The sequence below is a fragment of the Mustelus asterias genome, chromosome 7 (genome assembly GCF_964213995.1).
Source record: "Mustelus asterias chromosome 7, sMusAst1.hap1.1, whole genome shotgun sequence".
NCBI lineage: Eukaryota > Metazoa > Chordata > Chondrichthyes > Carcharhiniformes > Triakidae > Mustelus > Mustelus asterias.
Genome location: NC_135807.1, coordinates 18,385,780 through 18,401,826, shown reverse-complemented (window position 1 = coordinate 18,401,826; position 16,047 = coordinate 18,385,780). Strand labels below are relative to the sequence as shown.

The 16,047-nt window shown below is 47.6% G+C and overlaps 1 protein-coding gene across 1 annotated transcript in view; it reads left to right on the top strand.

Moving 5' to 3' along the window:
• LOC144495589 (protein THEMIS3-like) overlaps positions 1 to 16,047 on the top strand; it is a 70,782-nt gene that overhangs the window by 41,161 nt on the left and 13,574 nt on the right. Inside the window, exon 4 of the mRNA XM_078215728.1 lies at positions 6,057 to 7,153. Within this exon, the coding sequence (XP_078071854.1) occupies positions 6,057 to 7,153 (1,097 nt within the window). The remainder of the gene's footprint in view (positions 1 to 6,056; positions 7,154 to 16,047) is intronic.

The window sequence follows — 16,047 nt, the reverse complement described above, 5'->3', positions numbered from 1 at the left end:
CCTGCGCGGATCAGCTGGTGGGGGGATTCACAGACATCTTCAACCTCTCTTTACAACAATCTGAGGTTCCTACCTGCTTCAAGAAGACGACCATCATCCCGGTACCTAAGAAAAACCAAGCAGTGTGCCTTAATGACTATCGGCCGGTGGTTCTGACATCCATCATTATGAAGTGCTTCGAAAGGTTAGTCATGGCACGAATCAATTCCAGCCTCCCGGACGACCTGGATCCACTACAGTTTGCCTACCGTCGCAACAGGTCCACTGCAGACGTCATTTCTCTGGCCCTGCACTCAGCCCTGGAACACCTAGACAACAAGGACACCAATGTCAGACTCCTATTTGTTGACTACAGCTCAGCCTTCAACACTATTACTCACACAAAACTCATCTCCAAACTCCATGGCCTGGGCCTCGGCACCTCCCTCTGCGATTGGACCCTGAACTTCCTAACTCACAGGCCACAATCAGTAAGGATAGGCAACAACACCTCCTCCACGATCATCCTCAACACCGGTGCCCCACAAGGCTGTGTTCTCAGCCCCCTACTATACTCCTTATACACCTATGACTGTGCGGCCAAATTCCCCTCCAACTCGATTTTCAAGTTTCCTGACGACACCACCGTAGTGGGTCAGATCTCAAACAATGATGAGACAGAGTACAGGAATGAGATAGAGAATCTGGTGAACTGGTGCGGCAACAATAATCTCTCCCTCAATGTCAACAAAACGAAGGAGATTGTCGTCGACTTCAGGAAACGTAAAGGAGAACATGCCCCTGTCTACATCAACGGGGATGAAGTAGAAATGGTGGAGAGCTTCAAGTGTTTAGGTGTTCAGATCACCAACAACCTGTCCTGGTCCCCCCATGCCGACACTATAGTTAAGAAAGCCCACCAATGCCTCTACTTTCTCAGAAGACAAAGGAAATTTGGCATGTCAGCTACGACTCTCACCAACCTTTACAGATGCACCATAAAAAGCATTCTTTCTGGTTGTATCACAGCTTACTATGGCTCCTGCTCTGTCCAAGATCGCAAGAAACTACAAAAGGTCGTGAATGTGGCCAAATCCATCATGCAAACCAGCCTCCCATCTATTGACTCTGTCTACACTTCCTGCTGCCTCGGCAAAGCAGCCAGCATAATTAAGGATACCACGCACCCCGGACATAGGGCCTGATTTTACCAAAACTTCAAAATCGCGGTAACGTTGGGTGTCGGGCCTTTAACGTGATCTGCACCCAAATCCGAGCAGATCGGGCCTTTACCGACACCCGATTCAGGCGTGGGTCCGGCGCGTGCCCGAATTGGGCGGCCCGACGATTTAAGTGCATTTGCATGCATTTAAATCGACTCAATGAACCGTGCGCCCAACTCTACCGCCAAATCCCACTGGGGGGGTGGGGGGGGTGGGGGGGGGTGTGTGACCAATCATCCCCTGGGGGGGAGGAGAGGGGGTATGACATCTCATCCTCTGGTCGGGGGGGGGGGGGGCTGCCAGTCTGCGGCCGATGCCTCCTGCTGGAGTGGACGTGATGATCGGCCACACCCCCTCTCCACCCCCCCTCCTCAGGGGATGATCGGTCACACCCCCTCCCCTCCCCCCCCCCCTCCTCACCCCCCGCCACCCGCCCCCCCGGCCTGACCAGAGGATGACCGTCAGAGAGCCGCTCTCTCCGCTTTCTGCTTTTGCTTTCGGGCGCGCTGTCAGATTTTTTTCGAACTGCGCATGCGCAGTTCAGAGCTCCGATTGGTCCATCAGCGCTAAGCCCCGCCCACAGCGCGGATCGAGCCGGAGCCGGCAAAACGCGTATGGGCGCGCTGGAAAGAGGATTCCAGGCGCGGATCTATTTGATGCCCAGATCCGGCACTTAGACTCAAAAATTCGCCCCATTCTCTGATCTGGGCCAGTGTGATCTCCTGGACTCGTTTCGATCGCCACAGGGGGTCGGAGAGGAATTTCAAAGATTTTTTTTTTCCCCATATTGGCCCTGGGGTTTTCACTCTGGGTTTTCGCCTCTCCCTGGAGATCACATGGTCTGGAATGGGGGGGTGGGGGTGAGTTAATAGGTTGTGATGAACAAAGCATCGTAGCTGTGAGGGACAGCTCGGTGGATAGGATATTAGGATGTAGATAGGCTGGAAAATTGGGCGGGGATCCTGGATTCAGGATTCAATCCTGGACCGGGGAGCGGCGCGGGCTTGGAGGGCCGAAGGGCCTGTTCCTGTGCTGTATTGTTCTTTGTTCTTTGTTCTAGTGGTTAGCACTGCTTCCTCACAGCACCAGGGACCCGGGTTCCGTTCCGGCCTTTGGCGACTGTCCATGTGGAGTTTGCACGTTCTCCCCGTGTCTGCGTGGGTTTCCTCCGGGTGCTCCGGTTTCCTCCCACACTCCAAAGATGTACAGGATGGGTTGATTGGCCATGCAAAATTGACCCAAGTGTGAGGGGGAATTGACAGGGTAAATATGTGGGGGTTACAGGGATAGGGCCTGGTGGGATTGTAGTTGGAGCAGACTCGATGGGCTCAATGGCCTCCTTCTGCACTGTGGGGATTCTATGATTCTTGTCAGCCCCCACTAAGGAAGGGCATCCCCTCAGCTGCGATATGGACAGGGATCCAGGATGGAGGACTCAGGAAAGCGTTGCCTGCATACTAACTTTCACAATCCCTTTAAAGCAAGAGGCAGCCCGACACGAAGGGGAGGTAAGGCCTGCAAGTGACCCCTCTCCCTGAAATGGTGATTCTGGGACCCCCACCCAACTCTCGGCCCCGAGTTGAACTTATCTGTGACTCCTGAGTCCACTCCAGTGCCCCCTGATCAGTGCAAGCCTGAGGGTGCTGGCTGCCAGAGCACTCACCCCTGAAGCCCACCCCCACTCCACCTCCCTGCCAGAGATGAGGCTCCAGGTTCACGTTTATGTAGAGGTGTTGTAAATGGTGCTGGTGTGATGTCAACCGGCGCCCACTGAATATCTGGTGGAGGGGGTGGGGGGGGGCGCAGTTCCGGAGACGCGTTCGGTAATGACAGGCTGATATATTAAAATGAGTTTCCTTTGGTCCAGCGGCATGTTTCTGGCCATTCCACCAGCGAGGGGGCTGGGAAGACCGGAAGCTGGAAACTCGCCTGTGCGAATCACGCTTTCTGGATTTTGAGTGCACACGTCACCATTCTCGCAGTTGGAGAATGCGGACTAAGAATTGCCCTGCCTGCATTCTGATGCTATACTTAAGAAAGTCAACCAATGCCTCTACTTCCTCAGAAGACTAAGGAAATTTGGCATGTCCGCTACAACTCTCACCAACTTTTACAGATGCACCATAGAAAGCATTCTTTCTGGTTGTATCACAGCTTGGTATGGCTCCTGCTCTGCCCAAGACCGCAAGGAACTACAAAAGGTCGTGAATGTAGCCGAATCCATCACGCAAACCGGCCTCCCATCCATTGACTCTGTCTACATTTCCCGTTGCCTTGGAAAAGCAGCCAGCATAATCAAGGACCCCTACACACCCCGGACATTCTCTCTTCCACCTTCTTCCGTCGGGATAAAAATACAAAAGTCTGAGGTCACGTACCGACTGATTCAAGAACAGCTTCTTCCCTGTTGCCATCAGACTTTTGAATGGACTTACCTTGCATTAAGTTGATCTTTCTCTACACCCCAGCTATGGCTGTAATACTACATTCTTCACTCTCTCGTTACCTTCTCTATGAACAGTGTGCTTTGTCTGTATAGCGTGCAAGAAACAATACTTTTCACTGTATACTAATACATGTGACAATAATAAATCAAATCAAATCAAATCCTGGCTCGCTCAAATGAATGTGTGCATTTCATGGAGTGATTAAGATACAACACAAAGTCCTCCTGATTTGGTACAAATTGGCACAAAATTAACCACTTTGCTCAGAAAAGACTATTGAACGTTCAAAGATTATTTCCTCGGGTGGATGGAGCTATTACAAGGGGGCATAACTATAGGGTTCATGGTGGGAGATATAGGAAGGATATCAGAGGTAGGTTCTTCACGCAGAGAGTGGTTGGGGTGTGGAATGGACTGCCTGCAGTGATAGTGGAGTCAGACACTTTAGGAACATTTAAGCGGTTATTGGATAGGCACATGGAGCACACCAGGATGGTAGGGAGTGGGATAGCTTGATCTTGGTTTCAGATGAAGGTCGGCACAACATCGTGGGCCGAAGGGCCTGTTCTGTGCTGTAATGTTCTATGTTCTATGTTCTATGTAAAAGGCACGACAATCATTGATTCAGGAAATAAAAATGCCACTGAGCATCCAGCTGAGTTTGGAATTAAGATTCGCCTCTGGGGATAGAGTTCAGGTGGAGCTCCGGGTTGCAGGTGACCCATACTACACCCAATATTTGATGCCAATATCCAAGGTGGAAAATTATTCCTTTTCCCAGTAATAACGCCTCTCAGCTTCACGCGTACAAACATTCTTCAAAAACAGAAAGAGCTGGAAGTTAGGTGGATTGGCCATGCTAAACTGCCCCTTTGTGTCAGGGGGACTAGCTAGGGTAAATGCATGGGATTATGGGGATAGGGCCTGGGTGGGACTGTGGTCAATGCAAACTCGATGGGCCGAATATCCTCCTTCTGCACTGTAGGATTCTAAGAAGTTCTGGCAGCAGCTATTGAGAGGGAAACCGAGTTAATGCTTGGAGTCCAGTACGACTATTCTTCTGAACAAGATTGATTGGTTGATTGATTATTGTCACATGTATTGGAATACAGTGAAAATTATTGTTTCTTGTGAACTGTTACAGACAAAACATACCATTCATAGAGTACATAGGGGAGAGGAAAGAAGAGGGTGCAGAATATAGTGTTGCAGTTACCGTTAGGGCGAAGCGAAAGATCACCTTAATGTGTGATAGGACCATTCAAATGTCTGATTGCAGCAGGGAAGAAGCTATTCTTGAGTCGGTTGGTACGTGTTTTCAGACTTCTGTAACTTTTTTCTGATGGAAGAAAGTGGAAGAGAGAATGTCCGGGGTGCCTGGGGTCCTTGATTATGCTGGCTGCTTTTCCGAGGCAGCGGGAAGTGTAGACTGAGTCAATGGATGGGAGGCTGGTTTGGGTGATGGATTGGGCTACATTCACGACCTTTTATAGTTCTTTGCGGTGTTTATGAGAGCAGGAGCCATACCAAGCTGTGATACAACCAGAAAGAATGTTCTCTATGGTGCATCTGTAAAAGTTGGTGGGAGTCGTGGTGGACATGCCAAATTTCCTTAGCCTCCTGAGAAAGTAGAGGCGTTGGTGGTTTGACTAGTCTTCCATAGAAGAGTCATATTGGACTCTTTTTCCATTAACTCTTTTTCCCTTTCCACAGATGCTGCCAGACCTGCTGAGTTCTTCCAGCACTTTTTGTTTTTAATTCTTTCATTAAGTTGAATTGAAATTAAAATTTTGTGATGAACTTTGCATTTCTGGCAAACTTCCTCAATTTGCAAAGTAACCCAAATGCCAACTAGTTAACATTAGCCCCACTAAGGCCATAAGACCATTCAATATAGGAGCAGAATTAGGCCATTCGGCCCATCGAGTCTGCTCCACCATTCCATCATGGCTGATAAGTTTCTCAACCCCATTGTCCCCCACCTTTTCCCTGTAACCTTTGATCCCCTTCCCAATCAAGAACCTATCTATCTCTGTTTTAAATACACTCAATGACCTGGCCTCCACAACCTTCTGTAGCAATGAATTTCATAGATTCACCACCCTCTGGCTGAAGGATCGTCCCTTTACCCTGAGGCTGTGCCCTCGGATCCTAGTCTTTCCTGCCAATGGATACATCTTCTCCACGCCCACTCTATCCAGGCCTTTCAATATTCTGTAAGTTTCAATGAGATCCCCCCTCGTCCTTCTAAACTCCATCGAGTACAGACCCAGAGCCCTCAGACGCTCCTCATACCTCAAGCTTTTTATCCACTAAAGCTCCTCTGAACAACTTCCACATCCTCGCTGTGAATAATGTCAACTGAAACTGTTTTCTTTTGTAATTTGCTTCTGTTTCCTGGCTGTAGGAGGAGCAGAAACTATGATCCCAACTGAACTGGATTTCGAAATAGTTGATATCACTGATGCAGTGACGAGGAAGCCTTTTGTCGCACCGATTTGTCTGGAAGACATTTACGCCATGCCGAATGATAAGTTTCCTTTGACCGTTCAGATTCTAGGCGACAAAGACAAAAGCAGCCTCATCGCCATGAGTCAGGGGTGCAACCCAACATTTTTTGATGTTGGAAAGTGCCTCACCATCTTGCAAAGAGCAGAAGTGAAAAAATACCTTGTCACTGAAGTTTCTCAGCACTCTGCCATGAAACATTTTCTCGTTCCTCGCAGTTACCGAGGTATATTTCAGAGAGTTCCTAGAACGTTCCAATCAGTTTATGACTTAGAACTTGCAAGGGAAAGGAGTGGAGTGATCAAAGTCATTGCTACACAGTGCTATGCTGCAGATATCGAAGGATTATCTTCATTTAGAGCAGGCGATGGATTCCGTGCAATCAAGCGTGTAAATATTTCTACATCTGTTGAAAGGCAACTGCAATACATATCTGTTCTGGAATGTGAGAAGTGCCCCACGTATGATAAAGTCCTGCTCCCAATGCACGCAATAGGAGAATTTTTGGAAGTTTTGGAGGACAGAAAGAGGTTCACCATCCAGGAACTCCTTGCCCAGCACAACCCTCCATGTCATGCAAAAGTGATTGCTAAAGATCAGTCCCTTCCGAGTGATCTTCTATTTGACACAAGTGAACTAAAGGTTGATGGTGAAGTTAACATGAAATACCTTGTTGCTAAATGCGCCCATGCTTCAGCCAAACCCTTTGAAATACCTGTAGAGCTTGTGAAAGTTATGGTGGCGATAACGAGCAAAGATTCACCTTTTACTGACGAGCGAGTCCAGAACCTGCCATTGTCCGAAACTATTGGACATTTATCAGCTGATGACTATACGTTGCTCAAAGGTTGTGACGCTCATCCTGCACCTCCACCATTACCTCCCAAATCTAGGAGTACTGTTCCATCTTGTTACCAAAATCAAATCGCTCCAGTTCCACCCAGAATGACAAAGAAAAGTACCCACGCTGATCCTTTTCCTCTTCTTCATGATGAGGTATGTGCCTTAATGACCCAAAGTGTTACACTAGGAATGTTGTATGCTACACCTGGGAAAGTTTCATTTACAATTTGTGATCAAAGTATTTAAGGTGCTTTGAGATGGGGGGAGGCGATGGCCTAGTGGTATTATTGCTAGATTATTAATCCAGAAACTCAGCTCATGTTCTAAGGAACGAGGTTCGAATCCCGCCATGGCAGATGGTGGAACTTGAATTCAATAAAATATATCTGGAATTAAGAATCTACTGATGACCATGAAACAATTGTCGGAAAAATCCACCTGGTTCACTAATGTCCTTTAAGAAAGGAAATCTGCCGTCCTTACCCAGTCTGGCCTACATGTGACTCCAGAGCCACAGCAATGTGGTTGACTCTCAACTGCCCTTGGGCAACTTGGGATGGGCAATAAATGCTGGCCAGCCAGCGACGCCCATGACCCACGAATGAATTTTTAAAAAGAATAAAGATAGTGAAGGCCAAGTCTTAGGAATATGGTGGGACCTCCACTATCTATGCTCCAGTAGGGACTTCATTGGTCGATAATGTTCTGTGGGTAACTGAAAATCCCAAATGTTATCCTGATATAAATTGATACAATCAGCGTGAGAAATGAAATGGTCACAATGCTGCGAGGTTGATTTATTTCAAACAGGAAGCAATTTCTCCTGGCAGGATGTGCAATGAGGTAATGTCTTGTTCTGCTCCATTGAAGTGCTGATGGAGAACAACAATAACTTATATGGGTATAGCGCCTTCAGCATAATGAACATAATGCACTTTACAGAAGCATTTTAAAACGCAATTCGACACAAAGAGACTTAGGGGGATTTTAGATCAGATAACCAAAATCTTTTGATTTATTATTGTCACAAGTATTAGTATATAGTGAAAAGTATTGTTTCTTGCGTGCTACACAGACAAAGCATACCGTTCATAGAGAAGGAAAGGAGAGAATGCAGATTGTAGTGTTACAGTCATAGCTAGGGTGTAGCGAAATATCAACTTAATATATGGTAAGTCCATTTAAAAGTCTGATGGCAGCAAGGAAGAAGCTGTTCTTGAGTCGGTTGGTACATGACCTCAGACTTTTATTAAATTTTTGGTTTGATTTGATTGATTATTGTCACATGTATTAGTATACAGTAAAAAGTATTGTTTCTTGCGCGCTATACAGACAAAGCATACCATTCATAAAGAAGGAAAAGAGAGAGTGCAGAATGTAGTGTTACAGTCATAGCTGGGGTGTAGAGAAAGATCAAGTTAGTGCGAGGTAGGTCCATTCAAAAGTCTGATGGCAGCAGGGCAGAAGCTGTTCTTAAGTCCTGACAGAAGAAGGTGGAAGAGAGTATATCTAGGGTGCATGGGGTCCTTTATTATACTGGCTGCTTTTCCAAGGCGACAGGAATCTTGGCCAAAGAGGTAGACTTTAAGGAATGTTTTAAGGGAGAGCGAGGTATGGAGGCAGAGGTTTAGGGAGGAAGTTCCAGAGTTTGGGGGTCTTAGGTAACTGAAGGCACAGCAACCAAAGGAACAATTAAATTTGAGGATGCACATCTCTCATGGAATGTGGGTGACGTTGGCAAGGCCAGTATTTGTTGCATTTCCCTAATAGCCTTGAACATTGAGAAGGGGAAAAGCAGTTTAGACCGGTATTCTTATTTCCTTCTAGGGAGTGAGTCACTGGGCCATTTCGGAGGAGTGGGAGGATGAAAAATGATTTGAAAGATTCTGTTGTGTGGATTTGGTCTCGGTGTTTGTATTTGCAAGCCGCTGATGCCAAGTCCCATGAGCTGGGCTGAAGGAAGGCAATCAGATACTTCTGGTTGGCATGGTGATGATAAGGGTTGCGGGACAGCTGAGTTATTGGGAATTGGAGAGAAGGATCGGCTCGAGGGTTCTTGGATTATTTGTCATTCAAGAGCTCTGGCAGCTCAAGGCCTACATAGCTGATTCTTTTCTTTCTCTGCTCCCTCCCCCCACCCTCCCCCTCAATTCTTGCTGCTCAGGTAAGGGCTGATTCTCCAATACAGCAAAGGTACGCAAAGGTTGTGCCATGAAGCTGGTCGGGGTGCACTGCAAGGTGCCTCCCTGGTGATCCAGGCAGCAGAGTGGCTTGTGTGCACGCAATGATATTAAGTAAAAGTTAAGTAAAGTTTATTTATTAGTCACAAGTAAGGCTCACATTAACACTGTAACAAAGTTACTGTGAAATTCCCCTAGTCGCCACAGTCCGGCGCCTGTTCGGGTCAATGCACCTAACCAGCACGTCTTTCAGACTGTGGGAGGAAACAGGAACACCCGGAGGAAACCCACGCAGACACGGAGAGAACATGCTGACTCCACACAGACAGTGACCCAAGCCGGGAATCGAGCCCAAGTCCCTGGCACTGTGAAGCAGCAGTGCTAACCACAGTGCCACCGTGCCGCCTACGGTATTCCTGGTGGCAGCATAGCTCACCCGGGATACTAAGAAGAGTCATAGGCTCCACACCGGAGAGATCAGCCTTGCTACCATATGGCCAGGCTGTGACCTGATTGTCTGCTTGGAATAAAGGTGGCACACAGGGTGAATGTGAACACAGAACTCCATAATGCTCCACCTCCGATTTCAAAGAAGCTGCACATTAAGGAAGGGGTATTCCTCTCCAATGAATCTGTTTATTAATGGAGATCATGTCAGCCAAGGTTGCAGTCCATGCCACCTCGGACCCTTGGGAAGCATGAAGTACAGGCAAAGCCTCCTTCTCTTTCTCGCCCTCCTTCACTCTGTCCAATGGAAAAGTCACTGAGGCATTCCTTCTGACACAGGGAATCTTAGTCACTTCTCCGACGCAGTGATGCATAACAAACAGAGATGCCACTGATACCAATTGGGGATGGTGATGACCTACTGGTATTATCCATAGACTATTAATCCAGAAACTCAGCTAATGTTCTGGGGACCCGGGTTCGAATCCCAACGCGGCAGATGGTGGAATTTGAATTCAATAAAAAATATCTGAAATTAAGAATCGACTGATGGCCATGAAACCATTGTCGATTGTTGGAAAAAACCCATCTGGTTCACTAATGTCCTTTAGGGAAGGAAATCTGCCATCCTCACCCGGTCTGGCCTACATGTGACTCCAGAGCCACAGCAATGTGGTTGACTGTCAACTGCCCTCTGAATAAGGGTAGTTAGGGATGGGCAATAAATGCTGGCCAGCCAGCGACACCCATGTCTCACGATTGAATTTTTTAAAAGCCCCAGCCTGAATAACCCAACAAAGTGAAGAGGATAAAAGTTAAGGAGTACTGTGATCTTGTCAGCCACAGGCAGTGTTGTCCATGATCTAGTTTGAGGTTTGCCCTGCTGCAGGTGATAGAATTCTGGGTGAAGTGAAGACAGATGACACATTGCTTCTCAGTGAAGTTAGGGTAGGAGAGATGAAGGGCACAGTGGTTAGCTCTGCTGCCTCAAAGCGCCAGGGATCCGGGTTCGATTCCCGGCTTGGGTCACTGTCTGTGTGGAGTCTGCACTTTCTCCCTGTGTCTGCGGGGGTTTCCTCCGGCTGCTCCGGTTTCCTCCCACAGTCTGAAAGATGTGCTGGTTAGATGCATTGGCCGTGCTAAATTCTCCCTCAGTGTACCCGGACAGGCGCCGAAGTGTGGCGACTCGGAGATTTTCACACTAACTTCATTGCAGTGTGAATGTAAGCCAACTTGTTTCTAATAAAAATAAACTTAAACTTTAAACCTTAAAAACTTTAAAAACTTTATGTTCCCTGAAGATCCACTGTGGATATAGCTACTTGCCCTCTCCTGCCCTGCTCTTTTCACTGTTGTCCTTCCTGTTCCAGCCTGAAAGGCCGAGTTACCACCCCACCCATGGCCGGATAACAACGTTTCAGACAAAATCCATCCAACACCAGCACAAAGTTGTTACTAGATGGCAGCATTGACTTGTGCAACGTAGGAAATAACAAAACAAATCCCGGAAGGTAACACAGTTTGAGCGGGCAAACCAGCTGATCGCCCTTATAAATAGGAAGAGCCCTTTAAATAACATTGCCGCATGGTCTTCCTGATTGTTAGCACCAGGAGATATAGGGCTTTACAACACAATTCGAATCCCGCCACGATAGGTCGTTTGATTTGAATTCAGTAAAAATATCTGGAACTAAGAATCTACTGATGACCATGGAACCATTACCGATTGTCGGAAAAACCCATCTGGTTCACTAATGTCCTTTAGGGAAGGAAATCTGCCGTCCTTACCCGGTCTGGCCTACATGTGACTCCAGAGTCACAGCAATGCGGTTGACTCTCAGCTGCCCTCTGAACAAGGACAATTAGGGATGGGCAATAAAATGCTGGCCAACCAGCGGCACCCATGTCCCATGATTGAATAAAATAAAACTGAAATGAGACCCTTCAGCCCATCATGTCTGCACCAGCCATCAAGTGCCTAAACTATTCTAATCCCATTTTCCAGTACTTGGTCCATAGCCGTGCACGCTGTGGTGTTTCAAGTGCTCATCTAAGTGCTCCTAAATGGACAAGCTCATCACTGGCGCGGGTCAGACTAACCTCATGGTACAATCAAATATCCAGATCGAGATCAGCAGGTAACAGAGTGTTTGAATGAGTTCCTTTATTTCAAATTGCCTTTTTTTATCATTTATTTGTGCAGGCCACGACTAATATTACTTCTGAATAGTTTCATTTATCTGTGCATGACCTGTGTAAGTGTAGCTGGTTCCTGAAGGTCAGACCATGCTCAGATGATGCTCACTGTCTGTGTGGAGTTTGCACGTTCTCCCCGTGTCTGCATGGGTTTCCTCCGGATGCTCCGGTTTCCCCCCACAGTCCAAAGATGTGCGGGTTAGTTGGATTGACCATGTTAAAATTTCCCCTTTGTGTCAGGGGGACTAGCTAGGGTAAATGCATGGGGTTATGGGGATAGGGCCTGGGTGGGATTGTGGTCCGTGCAGAGCTGATGGGCCAAATAGCCTCCTTCTGCACTGTAGGATTCTATGATTAGGGCTGCGCTGAGAAAGTATTTTCTGAGTGAACTGCAATAGTTCAGTTTGCAGCTGATGATGATACAGGATCTGTACCGCAGGAACCGGCTACAATAGAACAGGTGTCAGACAAAATCAAAGCATCTTCACATTCAATATTGCAGCATCAGTGTTCAGGGGCTGAGATTTTATTAAGGGTTGGCATAAGGAGTCTGGAATATTCTGTAACGCTCAGCTGTCCAAAGATTAATAATCCATTCAGTGAAGATTCATGTGAACATTTTTAAAGCACTGGGTCTCTTTACACTGAACTGGAACAGGAAACCAGCACCCACTCCACCTGGCAATGGGTGAACAGTGCCACCCACCATTGGCATCACTGTTGTGTGTCCATTGTCTGTTGAATGCTCACCACCCATTTCCTGCCCTCCACTCACCACCCTGCTCACAACCCATCTCCGCCTCCCATTTACATGCCACCCACCCCTCCACTGCGTACGCCGCCTCACTGGCCACCCTGTTCTCAGCCCCTCACTTCTTCTCAGTTGTGACTGCTCACCTGCCTCCTCCCCCCCCCCCCTCTCCCCCCACCATCCTGTCCTACCCCTGGACACTCTCGCCATCTCTCTCGCTGCCTCATGCGCCACAAGTGAGGTAGCAAAGGCTCAGGGGAGGAACGGCGAATGAGGTGGACAGGAGTTGGCAGCTGGGTAACAAGAGGGTAAGACAGGAGGGATGGTGAAGGTTTGGGAATGGGGCAGAGAGAGGGGCAGTGAGCCAGGTGGTGAACAGGGCAGTGAATGAGGGCGGAGCAGAGTGGTGACTGTTGAGTATGGGGGAAGGTGTCGGGAGTAGTGGGGCAGCCAGCGAATCAGCAAGCATGGCAGCTAGTGAGGAGGCAAATGGTTAGGGGTGGGGCAATGATCGGGAGAGAGTCAAAGCCGTGTCCCAAATCTTCCAATATCCGGATAGTCGGAGACTGGATGTACGAAGATGTGCTATGGGACCCTTTGGAAGTCCCAATGCAAGGACTCTGTGGGAATTTCCTCTGATGTTAGAACTTCCGATTGCAAATTCCCAATCCCAGGGACCCTCCAAAAAAAGTCTTCAACTCTGAGTTAGAGTCAAAGATTTTGGACGTTTCCGACTTTCTTACTTAGATAGCTACCCAGAAAGAAGGAAAAATAAATCTAGGGGAATTATACAACTGACTCCCAAATTACTCACACTAATCCCCTGCCACCACCCCCCACCCCTTCTCCCCCTGCCTGACCTGACTAGCCCCCTCCACAGGACACTCCCCTGAGCCATCCCAACCTGCCCCCACCCTGACAACCACTCCCAACTAACCCCCGACCCACCTACCCACTCACACACCTGCCACCCTACCAGCTCACCCACTGCCACACTACTGACCTGCCACCCTACAGCCTCACCCACCTGCCACTCTACTCACCTGCCACCTAACCCCTTACCAACTTATCTTACCCATCCTGCACCCTTACCCGCTTACCTTCTCTCTAGCTTTTCAAAGGAGGTAACAAGAGTTATCCTGAAATTGACGATGATTAACATTTAGTTTTTGAGTTGTGTCATTCATGAGACAAAGGGCAAGATTTTCCAGCCACACTCGCCCCAAAGCCGGAAAATCCCGCCTGAGGTCAACGAACCTTTGCATGAAAATTCCGCCCCAAATGTGAAGGCAAATTTGGAACCGGGAAAAGCAGATAGCAGAAATTTATCTTTATCTGGATAATCTTTATCTGGATAATTCATACGCATCGAAATTTCTGGAAACATAGAAAAAGTGAACTGAAAGGTTTGTGTTTTTCTCATACAAACAACTTGTAGAATAAATAGAACAGCAAATTTTTAGGTTAAGCTCCTATTAACACTGACATTGGGCCAAAGCTTTAGTCTTTAACCCTATCATTGCCACTGTCTTTTATTCCATGACATTGGTGCCATTTAACCTCTTTGGCCCTATAACCTCTGACCTATTACCCTACCTGACCCTCCTCCCTTTATTCAACAGCATAAAACCCATCACATTTCTATTTCTTTCTAGTTCCAAAGAGTCATATTGAACTCAAAACATGAACTCTTTCTCTCTTTCTCTCTCTCCACATATGCTGTCAGATTTGTTGAGTTTTTCCAACATTTTCTGCTTTTTATTTCAGATCTCCAGCATCCACAGTATTTTTGTTTTGGGATAAGTACTGGGTATAAGATGGAGGTCCAGTGGCACATTGGGTAGCGTACCTACCTCTGAATCAGAAGCTCTCAGTTCGTGTCCCACCTCAAGAACTGATGGCCAAGGAAGGAACATTCATGAAACTGGTGGCACGGTGGCACAGTGGTTAGCACTGCAGCTTCACAGCACCAGGGACCCAGGTTCAATTCTGGCCTTGGGTCACTGTCTGTGTGGTGTTTGCATGTTCTCCCTGTGTCTGTGTGGAGTTTGCATGTTCTCCCCATGTCTGTGTGGGTTTCCTCCGGGTGCTCCGGTTTCCTCCCACAGTCCAAAGATGTGTGGGTTAGGTTGATTGGCCGTGTTAAATTGACCCTAGTGTCAGGGGATTAGCAGAGTAAATATATGAGGTTACGGGAATAGGGCCTTGGTGGGATTGTGGTCGGTGCAGACTCGATGGGCCGAATGGCCTCCTTCTGCACTGTAGGGATTCTATGATTCAGTCAAATAGGTTGAGTGACAACCTGCAAAATCCTTCCTGCATGCCAATGGCAAGGGTTAGAGCAGAAATGACTCCTTCAGCCATACTTGATGCAGAGTGGTGACGCTCAAGTTATAAGCTACTGATGACAGGCTGGTAACCTGTTCCAGGAAAAAATTTGCTCTGGGAACAAAGAGACTGAGTACAGGGTTCACAGTCACCGGTTGTTTTTAGTTATGAGTGAGAGAGGCGAAGGGCACCTGAAATGGAACAAAAAATTGACAGATTCACTGGCACAGGTATGAAGCTGTGGGCATTATCATTTCAGAGGGTTGAATGTTCCAAAAAAAAGGCAGTCATAGATTCATAGAATCCTTACAGTGCAGAAGGAGGCCATTTGACCCATCAAGTCTGCACTGACTGTCCGAAAAAGCATCTTACCCAGGCCCATCACCCAACCCTATCCCCACAACCCCAGGCATTTACCATGGCTAATCCACCTAACCTACGCATTCTGGGACACTAAGGGGCAATTTAGCATGGCCAATTCCTAATCTGTACAGCTCTGGACTGTGGAAGGAAACTGGAGCCGGCCACAATGGGATTTGAGCCCTCGGCAGGCTGGACGTTTTGCCCTGTACTGTAGGACAAGCCAAGTTATATATGTAGATATTTTCTCTTACAATCTCGACCTAGCCAGGTAGTGGATCTGCAAAATATCATTCAAAGCTGATAAACTCCCACTTTCAGCAATGCACAATGGTCACTTCTTATTCTGGCCTTTCTCTCCAAACGCTGTAACACAAAAGGATTAAAAGTAAAGAGGCAGTCTCTCATTTACACATCTCACTTTTAGAGGTGGCACGGTGGCACAGTGGTTAGCACTGCTGCCTCACAGCGCCAGGGGCCCAGGTTCGATTCCCAGCCTTGGGTCACTGTCTGTGTGGAGTCTGCACGTTCTCCCCGTGTCTGCATGGGTTTCCTCCGGGTTCTCCAGTTTCTTCCCACAGTCAGAAAGACGTGTGGGCTAGGTGCATTGGCCATGCTAAATTCTCCCTCAGTGTAACCGAACAGGTGCCGGAGTGTGGCAACTAGGGGATTTTCACAGTAACTTCATTGCAGTGTTAATGTAAGCCTACTTGTGACACTAATAATAAATAAACTTTAAACTTCATCTTGGTCACTTTAGATTGCTGTTGGAAATCCGTGCCAAG